The sequence below is a fragment of the Gopherus evgoodei genome, chromosome 1, assembly GCF_007399415.2.
Source record: "Gopherus evgoodei ecotype Sinaloan lineage chromosome 1, rGopEvg1_v1.p, whole genome shotgun sequence".
Taxonomy (NCBI): domain Eukaryota; kingdom Metazoa; phylum Chordata; order Testudines; family Testudinidae; genus Gopherus; species Gopherus evgoodei.
This window is the reverse complement of record NC_044322.1, coordinates 23,603,406-23,629,293: the sequence shown is the minus strand read 5'-3', so window position 1 is coordinate 23,629,293 and position 25,888 is coordinate 23,603,406. Positions and strand designations below refer to the sequence as shown.

Genomic DNA, 25,888 nt, shown 5'->3' with positions numbered 1-25,888 from the left:
TGCTGCAAACCCTCCTGCTGTGATAATAGATAACCGTTATGCTCTTCTTGATACAGGAGAGAAGGAATCACCCCCAACAGTTAAGGAGGGGAAGCCTCGTACCCCTAAGGCTGGGAGGTCTGCTGCCACCACTGATAATAAGAAACGTAGGGTAGTGGTGGTTGGAGACTCTCTGCTGAGGAGGACGGAGACACCCATCTGTCGCCCTGACCGTTCATCCCGGGAGGTATGCTGCCTGCCAGGGGCTCGTATCAGAGATGTTACAGAGGCATTGTCGAGGATTATCCGGCCTTCTGACTACTACTCCATGCTACTCATCCATGTGGACACAAATGATACTGTGAGGTGTGACACTGAGCAGATCAAGAGTGACTACAGGGCTCTGGGAGTATGGGTTAAGGAGTTTGGAGCGCAGGTGGTATTCTCTTCGATTCTTCCTGTCGAAGGTAGGGGCCCGGGCAGAGACAGATGCATCGTGGAGGTGAATGCCTGGCTGCGAAGATGGTGTCGCCAGGAGGGCTTTGGCTTCCTTGACCACGGGATGTTATTCGAGGAAGGACTGCTAGGCACAGATGGTGTTCACCTTTCGAGAAGGGGAAAGGCCTTCTTTGCGCACAGACTGGCTAACCTAGTAAGGAGGACTTTAAACTAGGTTCGACGGGGACAGGTGAGCGTACCCCACAGGTAAGTCGGGAACAAGACCTGGGAGATGGGTTGGAAACAGGAGGGAGCACGGGCTATAATGGCAGAGAGAAAGGAGGGTCAGGGCAAAGCTGGGAGGCAAGATCAAACCAGTATCTTAGATGCCTATATACAAATGCAAGAAGTATGGGTAATAAGCAGGAAGAACTGGAAGTGCTAATAAATAAATACAACTATGACATTGTTGGCATTACTGAAACTTGGTGGGATAATACACACGACTGGAATGTTGGTGTGGATGGGTATAGTTTGCTCAGGAAGGATAGACAGGGGAAAAAGGGAGGAGGTGTTGCCTTATATATTAAAAATGTACACACTCCACTGAGGTGGAGATGGACATAGGAGATGGAAGTGTTGAGAGTCTCTGGGTTAGGCTAAAAGGGGTAAAAAACACGGGTGATGTCGTGCTGGGAGTCTACTACAGGCCACCTAATCAGGTGGAAGAGGTGGATGAGGCTTTTTTCAAACAACTAACAAAATCATCCAAAGCCCAAGATTTGGTGGTGATGGGGGACTTCAACTATCCAGATATATGTTGGGAAAATAACACCACAGGGCACAGACTATCCAATAGGTTCCTGGACTGCATTGCAGACAACTTTTTATTTCAGAAAGTTGAAAAAGCTACTAGGGGGGAAGCTGTTCTAGACTTGATTTTAACAAATAGGGAGGAACTCATTGAGAATTTGAAAGTAGAAGGAAGCTTGGGTGAAAGTGATCATGAAATCATAGAGTTTGCAATTCTAAGGAAGGGTAGAAGGGAGTACAGCAAAATAGAGACAATGGATTTCAGGAAGGCGGATTTTGGTAAGCTCAGAGAGCTGATAGGTAAGGTCCCATGGGAATCAAGACTGAGGGGAAAAACAACTGAGGAGAGTTGGCAGTTTTTCAAAGGGACGCTATAAAGGGCCCAAAAGCAAGCTATTCCGATGGGTAGGAAAGATAGAAAATGTGGCAAAAGACCACCTTGGCTTAACCACGAGATCTTGCGTGACCTACAAAATAAAAAGGCGTCATATAAAAAATGGAAACTAGGTCAGATCACAAAGGACGAATATAGGCAAATAACACAGGAATGCAGAGGCAAGATTAGAAAGGCAAAGGCACAAAATGAGCTCAAACTAGCTATGGGAATAAAGGGAAACAAGAAGACTTTTTATCAATACATTAGAAGCAAGAGGAAGACCAAGGACAGGGTAGGCCCACTGCTCAGTGAGGGGGGGGAAACAGTAACGGGAGACTTGGAAATGGCAGAGATGTTTAATGACTTCTTTGTTTCGGTCTTCACTGAGAAGTCTGAAGGAACGTCTAGTATAGTGAATGCTTACGGGAAGAGGGTAGGTTTAGAAGATAAAATTAAAAAAAGAGCAAGTAAAAAATCACTTAGAAAAGTTAGATGCCTGCAAGTCACCAGGGCCTGATGAAATGCATCCTAGAATAGTCCAGGAGTTAATAGAGGAGGTATCTGAGCCTCTAGTTATTATCTTTGGGAAATCATGGGAGACGGGGGAGATTCCAGAAGACTGGAAGGCGGCAAATATAGTGCCCATCTATAAAAAGGGAAATAAAAACAACCCAGGAAACTACAGACCAGTTAGTTTAACTTCTGTGCCAGGGAAGATAATGGAGCAGATAATTAAAGAAATAATCTGCAAACACTTGGAAGGTGGTAAGGTGATAGGATGAAGTTTAATTAAAGATAAATGCAAAGTGCTCCACTTAGGAAGGAACAATCAGTTTCACACATACAGAATGGGAAGAGACTGTCTAGGAAGGAGTATGGCAGAAAGAGATCTAGGGGTCATAGTGGATCACAAGCTTAATATGAGTCAACAGTGTGATACTGTTGCAAAAAAAGCAAACGTGATTCTGGGATGCATTAACAGGTGTGTTGAAAACAAGACACGAGAAGTCATTCTTCCGCTTTACTCTGCGCTGGTTAGGCCTCAGCTGGAGTATTGTGTCCAGTTCTGGGCACCACATTTCAAGAAAGATGTGGAGAAATTGGAGAGGGTCCAGAGAAGAGCAACAAGAATGATTAAAGGTCTTGAGAACATGACCTATGAAGGAAGGCTGAAGGAATTGGGTTTGTTTAGTTTGGAAAAGAGAAGACAGAGAGGACATGATAGCAGTTTTCAGGTATCTAAAAGGGTGTCATCAGGAGGAGGGAGAAAACTTGTTCACCTTAGCCTCCAATGATAGAACAAGAAGCAATGAGCTTAAACTGCAGCAAGGGAGATTTAGGTTGGACATTAGGAAAAAGTTCCTAACTGTCAGGGTAGTTAAACACTGGAATAAATTGCCTAGGGAAGTTGTGGAATCTCCATCTCCGGAGATATTTAAGAGTAGGTTAGATAAATGTCTATTAGGGATGGTCTAGACAGTATTTGGTCCTGCCATGAGGGCAGGGGACTGGACTCGATGACCTCTCGAGGTCCCTTCCAGTCCTAGAGTCTATGAGTCTATGAAGAAGCAGAAAATTATCACAAATATTCTTGAAAAAGAGGTTGAAAAATATGGACCCATGAAGCATGTTTGTGAGCTGCCCTGTTCTGACATATATATCTGTCTATTTCAAACTTCAAATAACCAATCCATAAAATTTTCTTATGATGCAGGTTCCCTAATTCTGGGAAATCTGTGAGACAATCAGAAATCTTGGCCTTTGTAATGCAGGAGCCAGATTAATATTCTCAGATAATACAATTTCCCACTGAAGTCAGTATTTTCTGAAGAAATCTGACCTGAATTTACTAAATACACTTTTCAACTGATACCAGGCCATCTCTGCACTATGGGTGCTACACATTGGCAGAGGGTGAAGCCCCAGTTTGGGGAAGCTAGCCCGCTGGCCACCTCCCTTCCACCCAAAGCCCCACCCTCCCACATGCCAGAGCCCCAACCCCCCACTCCTTAACAGGAGGAGCCTTGAGTGCCCACCCCCATGACTGAGGAGTCCTGTGGCCTGCCCACCCCAGCCACCAACCCCAGCGCCAGTCTGGTCCAAGTCATCCGCCGGCCCCTCCCCCCCAGCTGCTGGCCCCCTCGAGCCACTGGGCTGAGCCGCCCCCTGAATCGGCCGAGTGCCAGGCTGAGCTGCCCCCCCACCCCAATGGGCCAAGTGCCGGCCCCGCCAAGCATCGGGCCAAGCCGCTGTCCCCCTCCCCCTCCCAAGTCAGGATGCTGAGCTGAGCTGCCCCCCGGACGGGCTAGGCCCCACCCCCACTGAGCACCAGGCCAAGCTGCTGCCCCTGCCCCCCTGCACCTGGCCAGCCCCAGCACACGGTCGAGCGAGCCACCTCACTCCCACCCGCCAGACCCTTGCTCCGCCCACCGCTGGCTCACTGCGTTCTCTCCTCACTCCCCCACCTCCAAGGAGGAAGGACGAGGAGAGCAGTGGCAGGCAGGCAGCAGCAGACGGTGGGGGCCAGGGGCCACCGTAGCCCAGGTGTCCAGCAGCGGGTCGGCAGCAGCTGCGCCAGGACTTAAACTTCCCTGGCCTACCTGCCACTCATGGTGCTACAGCTACATAGCTGCAGCTCTGCTGCTGCAGCACTACATAGTGTAGACACTTTCTACATCAATGGAAGGGGGCTTTCCATCGCTCTAGTAAACCACCTCTCAGTGTAGTGGCAGCTAGGTTACTGGAAGAATTGTTCTGTTGACCTAGCCATGGCTACACCAGGGTCTAGGTTGGCTTGATTAAGGGCTATGTGATATGAATTTTTCACACCTCTAAGTCGAACTAAATTTTAAATGTAGACCTGGGCTATACCAGAGAAAAGAACATAAGAATGACCATACTGGGTCAGACCAAAGGTCCATCAAGCCCAGTACCCTGTCTTCTGACAGTGGCCAATGCCAGGTGCTTCAAAGGAAATGAATAGAACAGGTGATCATCAAGTGATCCATCCCCTGTTGCCCATTCCCAGCTTCTGGAAAACAGAGTCTAGAGACACCATCCCTGCCTATCCTGGCTAATAGCCATTGATGAATTATCCTCCATGAACTTATCTCATTCTTTTTTGAGCCCTATTATAGTCTTCACTTTTACAACATCCTCTGGAAAAGAGTTCCACAGGTTAACTGTGCATTGTGTGAAGAAATACTTCCTTTTGTTTTAAACCTGCTGCCTATTAATTTAATTTGGTGACTTCTAGTTCTAAAAACAGACAGAATAGCTAGTCCTTTCACCACGAAAGCCTAGAGTGACTTTCTGGAAGGCTCAGGCTTATGGCCCACTCAGGACATTATCGTGACTAAAGCCTAGGGGCAGAGTGCTTAGTACTGTGAGTGGGTCCACTGACTTTCAGTGGGACTACTCACAGGAGTAAAGTTACTCACATGTGCATTTGCAGGATCAGGCCTTCAACTGTTACCAGTAACTGAACACAAGTTTGTTCAATTAACAGCTTTGCTTAAGACCAGATTGCAACTTGCTCTTGTGGGGGGCTGCTGGTGGAGGCACAAAACCTTTCCCCAATGAAGCCCTGCCAATGGCCAGCCATAGTCACTGCATTTGAGGGACAAGAGAGACTGATCCCTCTGTGCACACCCCAGGAAGAGAAATCTCCTCAAAGGAAGAGAAGAAGGAGGAAGGACTAGAGCAGGCTAAGCACAAGACTAGGACTAGAGCAGGCTAAGCACAGGACTAGGGATAGCATGTTTATCTGGAAGTTCAGGGATGGACGGTGTATCCTCATGGTGAAATCCCTTGCTGAGCTCCCATTAGTACAGCTCTATGTACCTACTCAGGACTGAATTATAAAGGCACAATCTAGCCCTTCATAGCCAAGTATTACAAAATGAATAGATTACATATCTGTTGCTCTTTCATCAGTCTAAGCAACATTTCATTCGATGGGAAAAGAGTAACATGGTGCCTGTAGAAATCAATAGCAAAGAGTGTGTTAAAAAAGAGGTGGCAGTTACTTCAGTGCACTGCACTAATACAATCTTGTTTAGAAGAATATTACATTCATAACAGACAGTGAAAGCACGGAGGGTCACAGATTAGGATGAAACAAGAGACGATGGTCCCATGGTTAAGGTGCTAGCGTAGATCTTGGGAGACCCAGCTTCCCTGCTCCATCACAGATCTTGGGTAAGCCACTTAAGGCAGGTAAATAAGCACCTAACTACCATTGATTTTAATGGGAGTTAAGTGCCTAAATACCTTTGAGGATCTGGGCCTTAGCCTCTCTGTACATCAGTTCCCTATCTGTAAAATGGGGATATTAGCACTTCCCTGCCTCAGAGGGGAGTTGTGAGGATAAATACATTAAAGAATGTGGAGAAAGTCCAGTGAAGAGCAAAAAAAAATGATTAAAGGTCTAGAAAACATGACCTATGAGGGAAGATTGAAAAAAAATGGGTTTGTTTAGTCTGGAGAAGAGAAGACCGAGAGGGGACATGAAAACAGTTTAAGTACATAAAATGTTGTTACAAGGAAGAGGGAGAAGAATTGTTCTTCTTAACCTCTGAGGAGAGGACAAGAAGCAATGGGCTTAAATTGCAGCCAGGGTGGTTTAGGTTGGACATTAGGAAAAACTTAACTGTCAGAGTGGTTAAGCACTGGAATAAATTGCCTACGGCAGTTGTGGAATCTCCATCATTGGGGATTTTTAAGAGCAGATTGGACAAACACCTGTCAGGGATGGTCTAGATAATATTGAGTCCTGCCTTGAGTTCAGGCGACTGGACTAGATGACTTCTCGAGGTCCCTTCCAGTTTTATGATTTATACCACAGATACCACAGTAATGAAGGTCATAAAAATACCCATGACAGTTTACCAAAGTCCAACAGGGAGCATTAATAAGGCTGTAAATCAAATTTACAATATTTTTCCCAAGTGTAAGCATAATAAAGTGTTATAGTTGAATTAAACTGAAAGAAATCAAAGGAGCAGAGATGACAACCTATCTAGATTGTCCTCTATTGAAACAGACATGGGCACACATTCAAGTGTCTGAGACGTACAAATATTAGACAAACTTTCTTCTTCAGCAGCATAATAAAGCCCCATGTCTGCCTCTGTCAGTGTGTAAATTATGGGTCATCTCCAGGCATCATATGCATGGAACACCTATTGAATTCAATGAGAATTTTGCATGTGAATTGATGTACCTAGTTCAGAGATTATAAGGCCAGATGGGATCCGGTGATCACCTGGTCTCACCGCCTGTATCGCACAGACATAGAACTTTCCCAAAATAATTTCTAGAGGATAGCTTTTAGATAAAGCTTTTAGAAAAACACCATGACCCTCAGTATATTGTTAATTATTAATTACTTTCACCATTAAAAAGGTATGCCTTATATCCAGTCTGAATTTGTCTAGCTGCAAATTCCAACCACTGGATCATGCTCTGCCTTTCTCTGCTAGACTGAAGTGCCCATTATTAACTATTTGTTCCCCATGTAGATACTTACAGTCTATAACCAAGTCACTTCTTAATCTTCTTTTTGTTAAGCTAAATAGACTGAGATCCTTGAGTCTATCACTATAAGGCATGTTTTATAATCCTTTAATCAGTCTTGCGCCTCTTCTCTGAACACTCCCTAATTTATCAATATCCTTCTGAAATTGTGCACATCAGAACGGGACACAGTATTCCAGCAGTGCTTGCACCAGTGCCAAATACAGAGATTTAATAACCTCTCTTCTCCTGCTTGAGCTTCCTCTATTTAGGCATCCCAGAATTGCATTAGCTCTTTTGGTCACACCATCACATGTTCAGCTGATTAGCTACCACAACCCCCAAATCTTTCAGAATCATTTGCTGCTTCCCTTTTGTAACCATATGTAACCTTCAGTCCCTCTGAGTGACAAAAACGTATCAGTCACGGAAGTGGAAAACGGAGTATTTCAATGGAACAATGCAAAGGCTGACAAGCCAAACATTTCACCATATTCCTTAAAAATGACATTTCTAGCAGCATTTTCTTAAGCCTGAAGTGCAGTGCACCCGTAGTCATCCACACCTGTTTACATCAAAGCCAAACTATTAGTTTTAATTATTCAGAGACATTCCTCTCCCATGCTCCCTGAACAGTCTCACATCTTGGTGCAGTCAGTAACAAAGAAACTGCTCAGTTCCCTATTGTGATACACAGATGTTTTTTTATTTCTCTCTCCTGTTATTTCCTTGAGAAGGATACTTTAATATTACACAGCGCGTTTACTCTGACCAGAGAAATCTATGGCGCTGGATACAATTTGTATGAAATAAACCCGCCTCTTCATTATTATTAGTTAGACATCACCAGCGCGTGCAGTGCGCCAGGAAAGACGAACTGACTGAATAACATTATTCCCCAAAATCCAGAGATGGGTTTCTAGCAAGAGTAAAGAATTCTTGCCCAACTAGGAGCCCCATTTTCTGCCGCCAGCTCAGATTCTCTGCTGACCTGTGTGACTCGCCCCTTACCATAAAGATAAACCCAAATCTGCTGCAGACAGGAAGAAAGGCAAGTGCCTTGGTGCTGAGCCCCAGGTCAGCAGGACCGTCAGAGCCAGCCTAACCCAGAGCTGTCCACACACACACGCGGGTTTCCGAAGGGCTGAGCAAGCTCCCGCAGCCCTGACAATGCAGCCGGGCGCAGGGCGAGGCGTACGCGGATCGGGAAGCCGCGGCGGGGCTGCCCGGCCGGGACCGTGGCAAGGCGCCAGGCTGCGGGCTGGCCCGGCGCGGGGCGCGGTTACCTATGGAGATCTCCTGCGCGAAGGCCAGCGAGATGAGCAGCAGGGGCAGCCCCACGGCGATGCAGGTGACCAGCTTGTCCAGCGCCAGCTCCAGCCGCAGCCCCTTGTACTTGGGCTCGGAGGGCTCCTTCAGCAGGAAGTCGGAGAAGACGTACTCGGTGGCGATGTGGGCGATGGCCATGGCGAGCGCGGGCCGAGCCGGGCCGGACAGGGGGCGCCTGGAGCGCCCGGCACGCAGCCTGCCCCGCTCCTTTCGCTTTGCTTCCTGCTCGCGCCTGCCCCCGGCGGCCCGAGGCGCCGGCAGCAGCGAGGCAAGCCCCGGCCTGCCGCTGCAGCGCCCGGCTCCCGGCCCCGCTCTCGCTCTTTGTCTGGCTCGCGGCTCTCCGCAGCCGAGTGGGGCCGCGGCGGCGCCTCCCCCTCCCCAGCCAGCGCGCTCGGGGCTCGGGACCTTGCGCTGCAGCCCGCGGGCGCGGGGAGGAGGTGGGGCCGGGCTCAGCCCTGCGACGGGCAGCGGGAACCGGGGGTAGCTCGGGGTGTGGCCCTCAGAAACGGGGGTGGTGGCAGGTCTGGGCCCCGCTGGCTGGGGGTAGTGGCAGGTCTGGGCCCCGCTGGCTGTGCGCAGGGGCAGGATTGGGCCCTGCTGGCTGGGCATAGGGGTAGGGGCAGTGGCAGGATTGGGCCCCGCTGGCTGGGCGCAGGGGCAGGATTGGGCCCTGCTGGCTGGGCACAGGGGTAGGGGCAGTGGCAGGATTGGGCCCTGCTGGCTGGTCACAGGGGTAGGGGCAGTGGCAGGATTGGGCCCTGCTGGCTGGTCACAGGGGTAGGGGCAGTGGCAGGATTGGGCCCCGCTGGCAGGGCGCAGGGGCTGGGGTGGTGGCAGGATTGGACTCTGCTGGCTGGGCACAGGGGTAGGGGTGGTGGCAGGATTGGGCCCCACTGGCTGGGCGCACGGGTTGGGATGGTGGCAGGATTGGGCCCCGCTGGCTGGGCGCAGGGGTAGGGGAGGTGGCAGGATTGGGTCCACCCAGGAGTGGCTGAGGGCAGTAATTGGTCCAAACCCTAGAACTGTCCCAATGGCCCTAACTTAGATAGGAGCTTCTGGGTTGATGATGTGAGTGCTCCAAGCCCCATCCCTCCACCCAAACAATCTTCCTCCTTGTGATTATGGGGATGAGGGTCTCTCTGCCTGTCATATCATTTCGGGGAAAATTGTGCTTATAGAAAGAAGCAGTATCAGAGGCCAGTGAGCCTGATGCTCCAGTCATGCTGCTTTTAAGCCAAAGTCGTTTCCACTGATTTCAGTGAAGCTACTCTTGGTTTATAGTAGTGGGAGCGGAGAAGCAAGCCAAAGATCTCATGTGGCAGAGATTAGAGTAGAGCTCTGAGGACCAGATTAATGCTCTACAGATAAATTGTGGCAGTCCCCACTGAATTTAGGCCAAAAGGTGCTGAGACTCGGCACCTCTGTGCTTGGCAGTTCATAGCCCCAGTACCTCTGGGCTTGCTGCATTAGTTATGAACGTAAAAAAACGACTTGGCCCCAGCAGCTCTGTTATTACAGATTAAACCCTGGGTTACTCCCAGTGCTTCTTACAAATTGCAGCCTGTATTTGTACTGCTACTTGGCTACTCTCCAGCCTGTAACATCCAATAGAAAGTATGTGGAATGGCAACTAGCTATGACTGCATATTAATAGCTTATTTGTACAGGGAGAGAAAAGAAAATCCCCCCACCTAAACCATCTGGTCTCTGGCTTCCATTAACTTTCTGTGGGAATTTTTGGTTTTAGATTGAATCCAGTGAACTCCATTCTCTTGTGTTTATGAGATAACTCCAGCTTTCTCCAGAGCCAGAGGGCCCAGGAGGCAATGGAACCAGACTGCATATGTTACCGGTTCATTGATTTTTAAGGAGCAACCCACTTTCACATAACAATCTCAGAAATTAATGATGAAAATGACCAATATGTCAAATGCTCTGCCTTGCAGAACCCCCATTCACTTCAACTGAAGTTCCGCATACAGAATGTTTGTGGGATCAAGACCCTAACAAGACAACTAACCCACCCTCCTTGTCAGTGTAGGATTGTAGCATCCACTACAAGGCAGGGATGGTATCTAGCTCTGCTTTTGTTTGGAAAGAGCCTATCACATTTTGGGCATTACCGCAAGCTAACATTGAATAGGTAAATAAATATTCTCCACTTCAGCTATAAATGATTTGGTGAGAGAGGCTTCTTCCTAGAGAGATTAGGCTACAGTCTAACAGAACTTAGCATTAAGACATTTTCCTGATATTCAGCCTAAAATTTGAAGGTACAGGGAGACATGCTGTCCTTGAGGGCTTGTTTGGGATTTGCATCTGAAATAAGAATGTTATGCTATTCTAACAAAGCTCCTGAAGAAAATTGGAGAGGTCAGCCCCATACTGCTAGGTGCAGTACGCACATGCAATAAAAGGTCAGACTCTGCCACAAAAAGCTTACACTCTTAGCATATGGTGAGAGAGAAAAGATAAGCAAGGAGGGAAGGTGGGGAAGGAGAAGGTAACAGTGAAACTGTAAAGTTTGGTTCACTAACAGCATGAAGCTTTGCAATGCTATTGAAGACATTTTGGAATACCCCATATCTGTTCCACCAGAGCTATCCAACTCAAATAAAGAAGAGTTCCTGTATTAAACAAACTGTCAAAAGGTTCATACAAATGGTAAACTTTTTTTATTAATACATTACAGTTTTAAACTTTATATAAAAGGCTAAATTATACCATTCAGATATTTTATGTTTCTGTTTTAAACAGCAAAGATACAGAAAACAGAAATAAAAATACCTCAATAATGTTGATTAATTTATGCTGCATGATGGGTGAAAGCCTTAACTCTATTTGTGTATTGTACACAAGCGTTCTGGACACATGAATAGTATTTAACAAAGAACAAGAGACCTCAATGCTAGTGGTTACATAGTGGAAAGAAACTAGTGTTTAGAATGTCTGTGGTTCCCTGATTGCTATTAGGTTTAGCCAGCTACAAAGGAACCTTTAAAAGTAATGATTGAAGGAGTGTTTGTGGTACAATGTACAGTAAAAGCTGTTTTATTCGGCACTTCACCGAAAGCTCTATAACCAGAATTTCTGATCTTCATTGAAATTCCGGTTTATAGTCTGGTTGGCATAGAGCCAGCAGGGATTTGGGACACAGGAGGGGGTGTAGAGCGCAGGCTCTGGGAGGGAGTTTGAGTGTGAGAGGCAGCTTGGGGCAGGGGCTTGGGGCGTGGATGGCAATGTGGAACAGGGCCACCCAGAGGATTCAGGGGGCCTGGGACAAAGCAATTTCAGGAGCCCCTTCCATAAAAAAAAAAAGTTGCAATACTATAGAATACTATATTCTCATGGGGGCCCCTGTGGGGCCCGAGGCAAATTGCCCCACTTGCCTCCCCTCCCCCCCCAGGCAGCCCTGGGAAAAATAAACATTTAAAAACCTTCCACATCTCAGCACAAACCTAGTTTTGAGAAAACTTCTTTTCAAGTCACCTTTACAAGGTATCACTGGTTCTCAGCATCAGCTAGTCCTAAAAGGCATGAAAGCTCATTAAAAGGGGTGGACAAATAGTTTCCATCAAAACTTTTTTTGGGTTGAAAACCAGGGGTTTTTAAAAGGCAGAAAAAAATCACGGACGATGTCTGCTTTCCTTCAAAATTTGTTGTGGTTTTTTTAAATTGAAAAGCTGAAATTAGTCTGCCAAAACCTGAACATGGTTTAGGGTTTCAGAAGTCGTCATATAAAAGGCGTCATATAAAAAATGGAAACTGGGTCAGATTACAAAGGATGAATATGGCAAATAACACAGGAATGCAGAGGCAAGATTAGAAAGGCAAAGGCACAAAATGAGCTCAAACTAGCTATGGGAATAAAGGGAAACAAGACGACTTTTTATCAATACATTAGAAGCAAGAGGAAGACCAAGGACAGGGTAGGCCCACTGCTCAGTAAGGAGGGGGAAACAGTAACGGGAGACTTGGAAATGGCAGAGATGCTTAATGATTTCTTTGTTTCGGTCTTCACTGAGAAGTCTGAAGGAATGTCTAATATAGTGAATGCTTATGGGAAGAGGGTAGGTTTAGAAGATAAAATAAAAAAGAGCAAGTAAAAAATCACTTAGAAAAGTTAGATGCCTGCAAGTCACCAGGGCCTGATGAAATGCATCCTAGAATACTCAAGGAGTTAATAGAGGAGGTATCTGAGCCTCTAGCTATTATCTTTTGGAAATCATGGGAGACGGGGGAGATTCCAGAAGACTGGAAGGGGACAAATATAGTGCCCATCTATAAAAAGGGAAATAAAAACAACCCAGGAAACTACAGACCAGTTAGTTTAACTTCTGTGCCAGGGAAGATAAGGGAGCAGATAAAGAAATTGGAAGGTGGTCAGGTGATAGGGAATAGCCAGCATGGATTTGTAAAGAACAAATCGTGTCAAACTAATCTGATAGCATTCTTTGATAGGATAACGAGCCTTGTGGATAAGGGAGAAGCGGATGTGATATACCTAGCCTTTAGTAAGGCATTTGATACGGTCTCACATGATATTCTTATAGATAAACTAGGAAAGTACAATTTAGATGGGGCTACTATAAAGTGGGTGCATAACTGGCTGGATAACCGTACTCAGAGAGTAGTTATTAATGTCTCCCAATCCTGCTGGAAAGGTATAACAAGTGGGGTTCTGCAGGGGTCTGTTTTGGGACCGGCTCTGTTCAATATCTTCATCAATGATTTAGATGTTGGCATAGAAAGTACACTTATTAAGTTTGCGGACGATACCAAACTGGGAGGGATTGCAACTGCTTTGGAGGACAGGGTCAAAATTCAAAATGATCTGGACAAACTGGAGAAATGGTCTGAGGTAAACAGGATGAAGTTCAATAAAGATAAATGCAAAGTGCTCCACTTAGAAAGGAACAATCAGTTTCATACATACAGAATGGGAAGAGACTGTCTAGGAAGGAGTATGGCAGAAAGAGATCTAGGGGTCATAGTAGACCACAAGCTTAATATGAGTCAACAGTGTGATACTGTTGCAAAAAAAGCAAACGTGATTCTGGGATGCATTAACAGGTGTGTTGTAAACAAGACATGAGAAGTCATTCTTCCGCTTTACTCTGCGCTGGTTAGGCCTCAGCTGGAGTATTGTGTCCAGTTCTGGGCACCGCATTTCAAGAAAGATGTGGAGAAATTGGAGAGGGTCCGGAGAAGAGCAACAAGAATGATTAAAGGTCTTGAGAACATGACCTGTGAAGGAAGGCTGAAGGAATTGGGTTTGTTTAGTTTGGAAAAGAGAAGACTGAGAGGGGACATGATAGCAGTTTTCACGTATCTAAAGGGGTGTCATCAGGAGGAGGGAGAAAACTTGTTCACCTTAGCCTCCAATGATAGAACAAGAAGCAATAGGCTTAAACTGCAGCAAGGGAGATTTAGGTTGGAGATTAGGAAAAAGTTCCTAACTGTCAGGGTAGTTAAACACTGGAATAGATTGCCCAGGGAAGTTGTGGAATCTCCATCTCTGGAGATATTTAAGAGTAGGTTAGATAAATGTCTATTAGGGATGGTCTAGACAGTATTTGGTCCTGCCACGAGGGTAGGGGACTGGACTCGATGACCTCTCGAGGTCCCTTCCAGTCCTAGAGTCTATGAGTCTATAAGTGTGTGGCTAAATATTTTCCTCTTGCTGATGTAAGCAGAGTCAGGATGAGCTCTACCCTGCCTGACATCTGGTGGTGAATTATGGTGAGTGTGGAAAAGAGTTTCAGAGACTGATCATGTTTGCATAGGCACGCCCACCCTGCCTAGCATAGCCCATGGCAGCCTAAAATGGTTACTTTGGCAGCTGTGCGATCCCCAATTTCTTTGTTATTGAGGCAGGAGGAATAAAGTGTTGTCACCCTGATTATGTGACTGAGGAACTATGAAACTGCCTTATGACAGAGAATCTTACCATCAAGTAAATAGCACTTGCTGGACAAGGCACATGGGTGCCAAAATCCAGTGAATTGAGAGAGAGGTTGGGGATAGGTGTGTGTACCTGACAGCATGGGCCCCCTGAGGGCCTAGCACACCAATTGCACCTTCTCTCTCCACTGTTGAATAGCAGAGCTAATTTTGATTCTATTAGGAATCTAGCTAGAGGCTGCTGAGCTGAATTCACTTTGGGCCAATAGTGCACCAGCACTGGGGCTTCCCTACTGCAAGCTGAAATTACTAAAAGAGCTAAAACTACTGAGCTGAGATCACTGAGTGTTGTGTTAACTAGTGGGGGAGCCTGAAGATATACTGCTAAGCAGCTGGCAGAGCAGTTTGCAGGACAGTTGGAGCAGTGAGCAAGTGCAGTGGAGTGGAGCTGAGCAGTTTGTGGGGATAGCTGGAGTGGTTCATGGATGGCTGGTGGAGTGGAGCAGCTTGTGGGACGGTTGGAGCAGCCCATGGAACAGTGAGCGGAGCGGTTTGCAGGGATGGCTGGAGGAGCGGAGCGGAGCGGCTGGTGGAGCAGAGCCATTCGTGGTGAAGGCTGCAGCAGACCTCCACGGAGAGGTGGGGCAGTTGGCCTCGCTCACGTAAGGTGCCCCTTATCACCCTGTGTGCCCCCCCCCCAATTCCACCCAGATTGGGTGTGGTGTAAAACTTTGCAGATGAACTTTTGAACACTGAGGTGGCAGTGACCAGGGACAGAGACTTTTGGGTTGTTGGACTTTGGGGTGATTTGGACTTAAGACCCTGAGGGGAAAAAGACATTGAAACGTACCCATTGAGGTGGGTCTTTTGCTCATGGTTTGTGTTATAATCCTGTTTGTGGTGTTTCCCCAACATAATACTGCATTGTTTCCCTCCTTTATTAAAAGGATTTTGCTACACTCGGACTCCATGCTTGCGAGTGGGGAAATATTGCGTCCCAGAGGTGCCCGGGGGGGTGGTATGTAATTGTCCCAGGTCACTAGGTGAGGGCTCGAGCCGGTTTTGCATTGTGTTATTGAAACAGAACCCCGGCCCTCGTTGCTGCCAACTCAGAGGGGCAGAAGGGTTACACTGTGTTTGTTTAAAGAAACAATAAAAAAATTCTGCTTAAAAAAAATCCAAAACTTTTGAGCCACCTCAGCTTGTAACCAAACACCTGAGCCCATCCAGTCAGAGATTTTTCCAGGTTTCTGATACTCTGCTGGCTTCCTTGATTCATATCGGTCTCCATAACTTTGGGTTCATTTACCTTAGAACATAAGAACATATGACTGGCCATACTGGGTCAGATCAAAGGTCCATCCAGCCCAGTATCCTGTCTACCAACAGTGGCCAATGCCAAGTATCCTAGGGGCAGGGCCGGTACTTCCATTTAGGCAACTTAGGTGGTCGCCTAGAGCACCAGGATTTGTGGGGGTGGCAATTCGGCGGCGGGGGTTCCTTCCACGCTCTGGGTCTTAGGCAGCAATTCTGCAGTGGTTCCTTCACTCGCTCCGGGACCCGCCGCCGAAGTGCCCTGAAGACCGGGAGCGCGGAAAGACCCCCCCCGCCGCAGAATTGCCGCCAACGACCAGGAGCACGGAAGGACCCCAGCCTAGGGTGCCAAAAACCCTGGCGCTGCTCCTGCCTAGGGAGAGTGAACCTAACAAGTAATGATCAAGTGATCTCTCTCTTGCCATGCATCTCCACCCTCTGACAAACAGAGGCTAGGGACACCATTCCTTTCCCATACTGGGTAATAGCCATTAATGGACTTAACCTCCATGAATGTATCAGTTTCTTAGAGACTGGCTCCACGGGGTCCCTCACAAACTGGAGACGGTTGCTGTGGGTTTGTCTTTAGTATAGCTTATGTACATACTCCACGAACTGAGCATTTGAGCTTGTTCCAGAATCTAGGATGAGCCTATGTTGTGAAAACTGAAATGCTCAAAATAGCACATGCATGTGAATGGACACAGGGTGCTAAAATTAAATTAACCCAAGGGGTCAGGACCCCTCAGGGGGTCAGAAGGTTATTAGTGGGGGTTACAAGCTGTCAGCCTCCACCTCAAACCCCACTTTGCCTCCAGCATTTATAATAGTGTTAAATATATTAAAAAAGTGTTTTTAATTTACAAGGGGGGGGTCACACTCAGGGGTTTGCTATGTTGAAAGGGGTCACTGGTACAAAAGTTTGAGAACCGCTGAATTAACCCCTCTGGAGCCTCGGGGAATGTGGGGGGGGGGTGTCTCCTTTGGTAGGGTTGAAAAGGAGGTAGATGGTGTAGGATATTGCTCTCACGTGATCCTCCCCCATGGAAAACATAACAGCTTGGCTCTTTGTGTTAAATATCTGCCTGCAAGCCTCAAACTACTGAATGAGCTTTAGAGTAGGGAAGGCTGTGCTGTCCCAAATAGCCTGGCCTTGCCCCCTATCCGACCCCCATCCACTTCCTGCCCCCCAACTGTCCCCTCAGAATCCCTTACCCATCCTGCTCCTTGTCCCCTCGCTGCCCCCACAAGACCCCCTCCCCAACCAGGACTCCAGCAACCCCCCCATGCCCTGTCCCTTGACTGCCCCGACCCTTATCCACACACTTCCTCCGAATCCTGACAGACCCCTGGAATGCCTACAATCCAACCCTCCGTTCCCCATCCCCTGACGTCCCCCTCAGAACCTCTGCCCCCTCCCTGTCCCCTGGACTCCCTGCCCCTTATCCATCCGTCCCCCTAGCCCCTTGCCATGCTGCTTACCCCGCCTCCTCCCTCTCCCAGAGTCTCAGTGTGCCGCGTCCAGGAGCTGCAGCGGTGTGGCTCCAGCAGGGCCTGAGCTCCCGCCAGTCGGCCTGGAGCTTGCAGCCCGGCCCCCTTACCACGCGGTTCTGCGGGGAGGAGCTCAGGCCCTGCTGGAGCCATGCCACTTTAGCTCTGTCCAGGGCCACTCTTGGGTTACCCCACCACTCCCCTCTCTCGGAGCCTCAATGCGCCACATCCAGGAGCTGCCCTGGCCCCTGTACAGTGCTGCAGCGGCATGGCTCCAGAGCTCGCAGCCCCACCCCCTTGACATGTGGCTCTGAGCAGGAGGAGCTCAGGCCCTGCTGGAGCCACACTGCTTTAGCTCTGTCCATGACCGCTCTTGGACGCAGCACGCTGAGGCGCCGGGGGATGGGGGAATGCAGAGGCGGGGCTGGGGCCAGAGAATTCTTGTGGGAGCCCCTGCGGGGCCTGGGGAAAATTGCCTCACTTGCCCCCCCAGGCGGCCCTGGTGTGGGGTCCCGAATCCAGGAGGTGGTCACCTCGGGTGGCTCCCCACAAGTGGTGACCTGTCCCAGCTGCTCCTAGGTAGAGGTCCAGTAGGCAGCTCTGTGCACTGCCTCTACTCGCAGGCACCACGCCTGCAGCTCCCATTGGCCACAGTTCCCAGCCTGGGGACCTGCGGAGCTAGCGCTTGGGGCAGGGTGGAGGCAGCTCATGGAGCTGCCTGCCATGCTTCCTCCTACGAGCAGCCAGGATAGGTCGCTGCTTATGGGGAGCCGCCTGAGGTGAGCGCCCCCTAGATCCAGCACCCCATACCCAATCCTGTGTCCCAACCCACTGCCCTGAGCCATCTCCCATGCCCCAAGCCCCTGCCCCAAACCCTCCCCGCACCCAAACTCCCTCCCAGAGCTTGTGCTCTGCTCCCCTTCCCACACCCAAACTCCCTCCCTCTTATTTAACCCTTGTTTTTCATTTACCAGCACTTCCCATTTCCCCAATATGCCGAATAAAACAGCTTGTACTGTAATTACTATCCTAATTCTGAGCCCTAATTCTGTACTAGCCTAATTCTGTAACTAACTCACACAAGTCACTGTTCTTGAAAGACTTCTTGAATGAATAATAGTTGGAAGATCAGGTCTCTTCTCTAGAAAGTTTTTTGTTTTGCTTTTTAAAGAACCAGAAGAAAACAAAAGAATCAAGGAAACACTGAGAAACACCCTGCACCTCAAGGATTTTTTTTAACACCTTTTATCTGTTGGTGATCTAGGCATTAATCCAGAACACCATTAACCTACATTCAAAGTAACTGTCAGTAAAGTTCCCTACAAGCATATTTTTAAATACAGAAGAGAAAAAAATGATGTTATACACCAACTCGAATTTACACTGAAAATCAAACTCAGTTAAATTATTTCACAGATAATACGTTGCTTTAGTTCTGGAGTTCATCCACCAGGGTTGTAGGTGATATGAACATTCTTGTGGCAGAAATAAACAAATAAGCTGTAAATATTCAAGTATCACTATAAGGTCTGATTCTACCACCCTTACTAACACTGAGTAAATACTTGATTTCCTGAGTAATCTCATTGAAATCAGGGAGTAAACTACTACTCAGTGTAAGTATGGGTCACAGAGTCAGGCCCACAATAAGCAGTAGTTATAGAACCAGACGACTTTCTCTTTAGTAACCCAAAGCCAGATTTTTTGCTGTGTTTTGGGGGCCAGCTGTAGATAGGCACCGTGCTACCTAATTTAATGGTAGTTAGGCCTCTAAGTGCTTTTAAAAAACCCCAGAATGCCTATCTGCTTCATTGGGTGCCTAAATACCTTTAAAATTTTGGCCCCCAAAACATAGCAATCTCATTTAATAGGATAAAGGAAGTGAACTCTTAAACTTTTGGTAGATTCAGTGGGCCAGATTCTGTTCTCAAACTGTGTCAATCCAGAGTATAGCCAGTGAATCAATGGATTTGTTCCAGATTTACACTAGCACATGCAAAAGCTGGCACACTGAAAATAGCTCAACATAGCATTACTCAATAGAGATCCCATTATGCAACTGTTTTATCACAGAAGCTATGGACCAAATTCTGCCCTCACGTACACCCATGCAAACCCATTGCACTCAGTGGAAATGCAAAGATGATGGACTGAACTTGAAGGCATAATTTGGTCCTGTGTATTACTTTTTAAGCACAAGATTCTGTTAAAAGCTCTTTCAAGTCAATATGTTTGCACACACCTTTGAGAGTGATTCGCAATTAGAGCTGTGTAAAATTTTCATTACGAAACCAAAGCCATGCAAAACTCAACTGTTTTGGGTTCATTACGATCTAGTGTCTGTGGCCTGATCCAAAGCTACTGAAGTCAGTAAGAGTCTTTACATTGACTTCAGTGGGCTTTGGATCAGGCTCTGCCTGCTCACATTAACTATAGGGGAAGCCCAGTAAGCCCTAGAAAGTTAACCCATGTGGGTCAACATGTTCACTGAGGCTTAACAATCTTTTGAGAGAATCTAGGGCCAATAATAGGTTTTCATAAAAAGAAATGTCTGGGCTTTATTGTGGGTTTGACTACGTTTCTCAGTGTGTTTTTTACTGTTTATTTGAACCGGAATCTCCAAGCACAATGAACATGAACTGAAACAGAAGAAGAGGTTTGCAGGAACCCTTTACCCTGTTGAGTTTCTCATTGCTCCAGTCACAACTCAATTCAAATTCTAAAAATAAAGTTGTTTGACTACATTTTACAGCATTAAAAGAATCAGAAGCCTGAAGCATTTTATCAGGTCTCAGAGACAAATCCTGTTTGCCTAATTCAAGTGAGCAATCTCATTGATATCAGTGGGACCTCTCAAGTATAAGGGCAGGTCTACGCTACTGCTTATGTTGATATAACTTATGTTGTTCAGGGGTGTGAAAAAGTCACCCCCTGAGTGATGCAAGTTACACCAATCTAAGCCCGGTGCATCCTGAAATTAAGCTGGTAACACTATGTTGGTGGGAGATGCTCTCCCGCCAACATAGCTATGACCTCTCACAGAGATGGAGTATTTATGCAAATGGGAGAGCTCTCTCCCGTTGGTGAGGAGCGTCGTCACCAGATGTGCTACAGCAGCACAGCTGCATTGATCTTCTAATGGGAGCTTCTAATGTACACTAGCCCTAAGTCTGAGTCTGCTCCCATTGAATTCAATGGCACAACTCACACTGACTTCAACAGAGCAGAATCAGGCTGCAAAGACAAGCAGGATATGGTCATCAGGGCCTAAGCTTGCAGCCTATGTCACACATGACTTATGGCTGCAGGATTGGGCTCTCACTTTGTAAACTTCACAAACATATATCTTGCCTCAATATACCAACAATACACAATGAAATCCAACAGAGCTCTATAAATGGTCTCCAAAATACAGATTTACAGGGAATCAGTTGGGAGCGCACACTTGGGTTGCACAGACCTGTAGTATGTCCTTTTTCTCTGACAAGTGATGAGGATGATGAGGATTAATATTGTTGCCAGAAGAACAAGTCCAACAGAAAAAAGAGCTATGAGCATTGAGTTAGCTTCTCCTGCATGCAGAGCTTTGCCTAAGAATTTGATTCCTTCTCTGTCATCTGTCAAAATGAAAAGTGGCATATGAGAAATCTGTACATCCATCGGCTTAAGTTTATATTATTTAAATAAAATGAATCCATACCCTTTACAGGAGCCCGGTTTTTGACACGAATTGAGTCATATGCTGTGGTTGTTACTTCCCCTTCTAAAGGAGCTTTGTTATCTGTGTAAAAAAATAAAAGTTTACTTAGGCTGAAAACAGTATAAAGAAGCAGATTTTAGTGGTTTGAGAAAACAGTGAATGCATCGTTTATTCTACCTAGGTAATGCAAATAGAAACTCTGATTAGGCCAACAAAGTTTCAGGCAGAGATTGCCAGTAGCTCAGGGGTAGTTTTAAGGGCAAAATTTCCCTTTCTTATGTAAGCAGAGTCTGAATGAGCTCTCTGCTGACATCTAGTGATGGGCTGTGGAAGAGGACTTCAGGAGCTGATCTCTGTTTGTAAGGGCACACCCACCCTGCCTAGGTGCTCAACTTGTCCAAATGATCACTTTGGGCTGGTGTTGGATCCCCAGTCCCCTTGTTATTGGGGCAGGAGTAATAAAGGGTTGTTATCCTTGTGTGAATCAAGGGCAGCAGAACTGTACTTGGCATAGCCCTATGGAGGGCACTCGCTAGGTAGGGGACATGGGTTCCACATCCCAGTGAGATGAGCAAGGGTAGGGACTGGGAGCTGTATTGAGGTGGGCCCTGCTTAATGGCTATAGATACTATTTGAGCTTTCTCCTCTCGTGTAATAAAAGAGCTAATTTAGAGTCATTTGAAAGTCTTGTTACATGCTACAGAGCTGAAATCACTGATACTTAAGTTTAAGTATTAGATCTGCTTTGGAATAGTGTGTCTGATCCAAGCGACTACCCAGTGTACACCAGTTGTGAGGCTCCCCAACTAAGAACTGCAATAATTGAGAGCTGTGTTAAGTAGTGGGCTCTGAAAACATCTTGGTGAGTGGCCAGCAGCATGGCTGGTGGAGAGGCGCAGTGAGTGGCCAGCAGCATTGCTGGTGGAGAGGTGCAGTGATTGACAGAATGGCTGGGGGAGAGGGCCAGAGCAGAGCCCTGCAGAGATGTGTGGTGATTGGGCAGCTGGCAGAGAGAGGTGGTGAGTGAGTGCCTGACCAATGAAGCGTGTAAAGTACCTCCTTGCCTTCTCCCTCCAATCAGGGCAGGAGGTGAACTCTGGGTCTGCACTGACCAAGGACAGCAACTGTGAGTGGGGTGCAGAGAAGGGATGAGCATGTTAAAGGGACTTTTGGGTTGCTGGACTTAAGAACCTCAGCGGAAAAGGACACTGCCCAACTTACTTGGGGTTGGGTCTTTTGCTCATGGTCTAAGTTTATGAATCCTGTTTGTGATGTTTTCCCGAATTAATGCTGAGTTACTTCCTTCCTTTTATTAATATTTTTTTGCTACATTCAGACTCTGTGCTTGTGAGAGGGGAAGTATTGCCTCTTAGAGGCATCCAGGGGGTGGTGTGTAATTGTCCCAGGTCACTGGGTGAGGGCTCAAGCTGGTTTTGTGTTGTATTGTTGAAAAGGAACCCCTAGATACTGAACCCAGCCCTTGTTGCTGCCAGCTCTGACTGGCAGAAGGGTTACACCTATAAACAGCAGAGATCTCAGTTGCATTAGTTCTGCATGCTTTCACTCAGATCAATAGAAGTTTCACACCCAGAATAAGTGAAAATTACAGAACTGATTCACATTGGACAGTGAAGGGGAATTTCAGCTTAATCCTTACATTACTGTGAGCAAAATCCATTGTGTATTCCTCCATCTCTTACTGGGGGCGGGCAGGGGGGGTTACAGCAGTCACTGAATGTGCTGTAGCACCTGTGGAGCACCTGGTCACGGGAGGCTTTCTTTCCCCAGCCCCTGTGGACATTCCCAGACCACAGTATCATTACCCCAGCTGTGGGCAGGGTTTGCCCGATAAACATATTCCATGTAAGCATGTGCCCCTGAGAAGAATTTATAAATTGTCTTTTTACCAGAAATGAAATAAAAATGTTTTCCACGTGTAAGATTTCTAAATGACTTGATGGGAAAAGCTCTCAAGCACAACATGAATTAGATTGGCTTGCTTTTGCATTAGCTGTGTACTCACAATTCCCACTGGAACCAATGGGCATTATTCACAGGCAGGACTGGGTCCAATGTCTGTATCTAGTCTTCTTCATCACCCTCCTGAAAAGTTATTCCAGCTCACTTGCTATAGGTTTTTACTTCATTTTTTCTAATTTTCTTTTGTATTAAGAAAGTCTTTAAAGAGCTGACAGCTTTTCTTTAGGGCTATATTTTCAGAGAAGCTCAACACTAGAGATGGCTGAAAAATAATTGCTTTTTCCTCCTGTGGAAAGTTTTAAGTTTTGGGCAAGTAACTTGACAGTAATTTGTCCCTGCACCAAAATATTTCAATTCTAAAATTGTGCCCCATGCTCACATGTACCCTATGCTCTCATTCTCCTCTATATGCTGGGCTACCTGGCTGGACTACATCTTCCATGATGCACCTCAGTCTCCCTTCTAGGTGAGAGGAGGCAGTGCCTCATGAAAGTCACTTTGCCATGATATAACATAGTAGATGACGCCTGGCAGGGAAACCAGGCTCACAGACAATGGGAGCATGAAGCACCTTGACTACAGTTCCCATGAGGCAGTGCGGCAGCATTTCAGAATAAAAATATTTTTATGTTTGACTGAAAACAGGTGTTCAGTTTGTCAACAGAACTTTTCTATGTAAAACAGACACTTCGAAAAAAATTAATTTAGTCAAAATTTTCCATCAAAAAAAACATTTTGACAATAAATTTTCAATCAGCCCTAGTCAATATGCAACCGCTCCCATTTAGTAGCTAAATGTACTGTTCTATTAGTGTTTAAACAGGAAGCTCTCAGTCTAGCCATAACTCGAGGATCTCAGCATCTACTTAAGGATGATTCCAAAACTCAAAGCTGACATACACAGTCAAATGGCAGCTCTTCTCTGTGCTAATGGCCCAGGCCAACACTGGATGAACTTGTACCACACCTAATGAGCACTTGATCAGACTACATGTGCCAGGTATGAAGTCAACATTCCAAAACAATCACTTTGCATCATAAGCTGTGACAATGATTTATAAAAATAGGCTATTAATGTGCGTAAACAGGCGTTTAAAAGAAAATGAATTTAGAGCAGAAGTACAATGTTCTGAAGCTGCGTCTCCTCCCATTTGACGTAAAGATACAGGGACTTTCATCTGAGAGGCTCAAAAGACTTCAGTTACTGAGGACCAGATTCTGCCAGCCTAATTCACAGAGAACAGTAATTTACAATCCTCTGCTCTAATTAAAGAGCCACACTCAATCCTCTGCTCTAATTAAAGAGCCACACTCAATCCAGTGTAAAATTCTCTCTAGTTTTAACGGCTGCTGTAGTGCTTAAAATGGTCATGCGTCCATTAATTTTTGGTGCCTCTGTTTCTGGGAGCCCAACTTGAGACACCAGGACCCAGATCCACAAAAGTACTTAAGCTCCTAGCTTACGCTGATTTCAATGGAAGCTAGGCATCTAAAGACCTTTGTATATCTGGGCCCCTGTGCCTGATTTTAAGTGCCAAGCTCCTGCATCTGCAACTGACTTCAATGGAAGCTGAGGAAGCTAACTGGGTCAGTTTTAGATCTCACTTTTGCATGATCTAATAGATCTTGTTCATCTCTAATTTCTACGCACCATATTCACTAGTTCAGGGGTAGGCAACCTATGGCACGAGTGCAAAAGGTGGCACACAAGCTGATTTTCAGTGGCACTCACGCTTCCCGGGTTCTGGCCACTGGTTCGGTGGGCTCTGCATTTTAATTTAATTTTAAATGAAGCTTCTTAAACATTTTTAAAACCTTATTTACTTTACATACAACAATAGTTTAGTATCAGAGGGTAGCCGTGTTAGTCTGGATCTGTAAAAGCAGCAAAGAATCCTGTGGCACCTTATAGACTAACAGACGTTTTGGAGCATGAGCTTTCGTGGGTGAATACCCACTTCCTCAGATGCATGTAATGGAAATATCCAGGGGCAGGTAAATATATGTGTGCTAGCAAGCAAGCTAGAGATAACGAGGTCAGTTCAATCAGGGAGGATGAGGCCCTGTTCTAGCAGTTGAGGTGTGAAAACCAAGAGAGGAGAAACTGGTTCTGTAATTGGCAAGCCATTCACAGTCTTTGTTCAATCCTGAGCTGAAGGTGTCAAATTTGCAGATGAACTGAAGCTCAGCAGTTTCTCTTTGAAGTCTGGTCCTGAAGTTTTTTTGCTGCAGGATGGCCACCTTAAGGTCTGCTATAGTGTGGCCAGGGAGGTTGAAGTGCTCTCCTACAGGTTTTTGTATATTGCCATTCCTAATGTCTGATTTGTGTCCATTTATCCTTTTCCGTAGAGACTGTCCAGTTTGGCCGATGTACATAGCAGAGGGGCATTGCTGGCATATGATGGCGTATATACTGTCATATGCCAGCAATGCCCCTCTGCTATGTACATCGGCCAAACTGGACAGTCTCTACGGAAAAGGATAAATGGACACAAATCAGACATTAGGAATGGCAATATACAAAAACCTGTAGGAGAGCACTTCAACCTCCCTGGCCACACTATAGCAGACCTTAAGGTGGCCATCCTGCAGCAAAAAAACTTCAGGACCAGACTTCAAAGAGAAACTGCTGAGCTTCAGTTCATCTGCAAATTTGACACCATCAGCTCAGGATTGAACAAAGACTGTGAATGGCTTGCCAATTACAGAACCAGTTTCTCCTCTCTTGGTTTTCACACCTCAACTGCTAGAACAGGGCCTCATCCTCCCTGATTGAACTGACCTCGTTATCTCTAGCTTGCTTGCTAGCACACATATACCTGCCCCTGGATATTTCCATTACATGCATCTGAGGAAGTGGGTATTCACCCACGAAAGCTCATGCTCCAAAACGTCTGTTAGTCTATAAGGTGCCACAGGATTCTTTGCAACAATAGTTTAGTTATATATTATAGACTTATAGAAAGAGACCATCTAAAAATGTTAAAATGTATTACTGGCACGTGAAACCTTAAATTAGAGTGAATAAATGAAGACTTGGCACACCA

At 46.5% G+C, this 25,888-nt stretch overlaps 2 protein-coding genes across 2 annotated transcripts in view; both read right to left on the bottom strand.

Annotated features, from left to right (window-relative positions):
* The window catches only part of PANX1 (pannexin 1), a 55,145-nt gene extending 46,550 nt beyond the window's left edge, over nt 1-8,595 (bottom strand). Inside the window, exon 1 of the mRNA XM_030550916.1 lies at nt 8,410-8,595. Within this exon, the coding sequence (XP_030406776.1) occupies nt 8,410-8,590 (181 nt within the window). The 5' untranslated portion in view covers nt 8,591-8,595. The remainder of the gene's footprint in view (nt 1-8,409) is intronic.
* A 9,516-nt stretch (nt 8,596-18,111) lies between these two features.
* Nucleotides 18,112-25,888, bottom strand: part of HEPHL1 (hephaestin like 1) — a 60,849-nt gene continuing 53,072 nt past the window's right edge. Inside the window, 2 exon segments of the mRNA XM_030559679.1 lie at nt 18,112-20,778; nt 20,862-20,942. Of these exon segments, the coding sequence (XP_030415539.1) occupies nt 20,579-20,778; nt 20,862-20,942 (281 nt within the window). The 3' untranslated portion in view covers nt 18,112-20,578.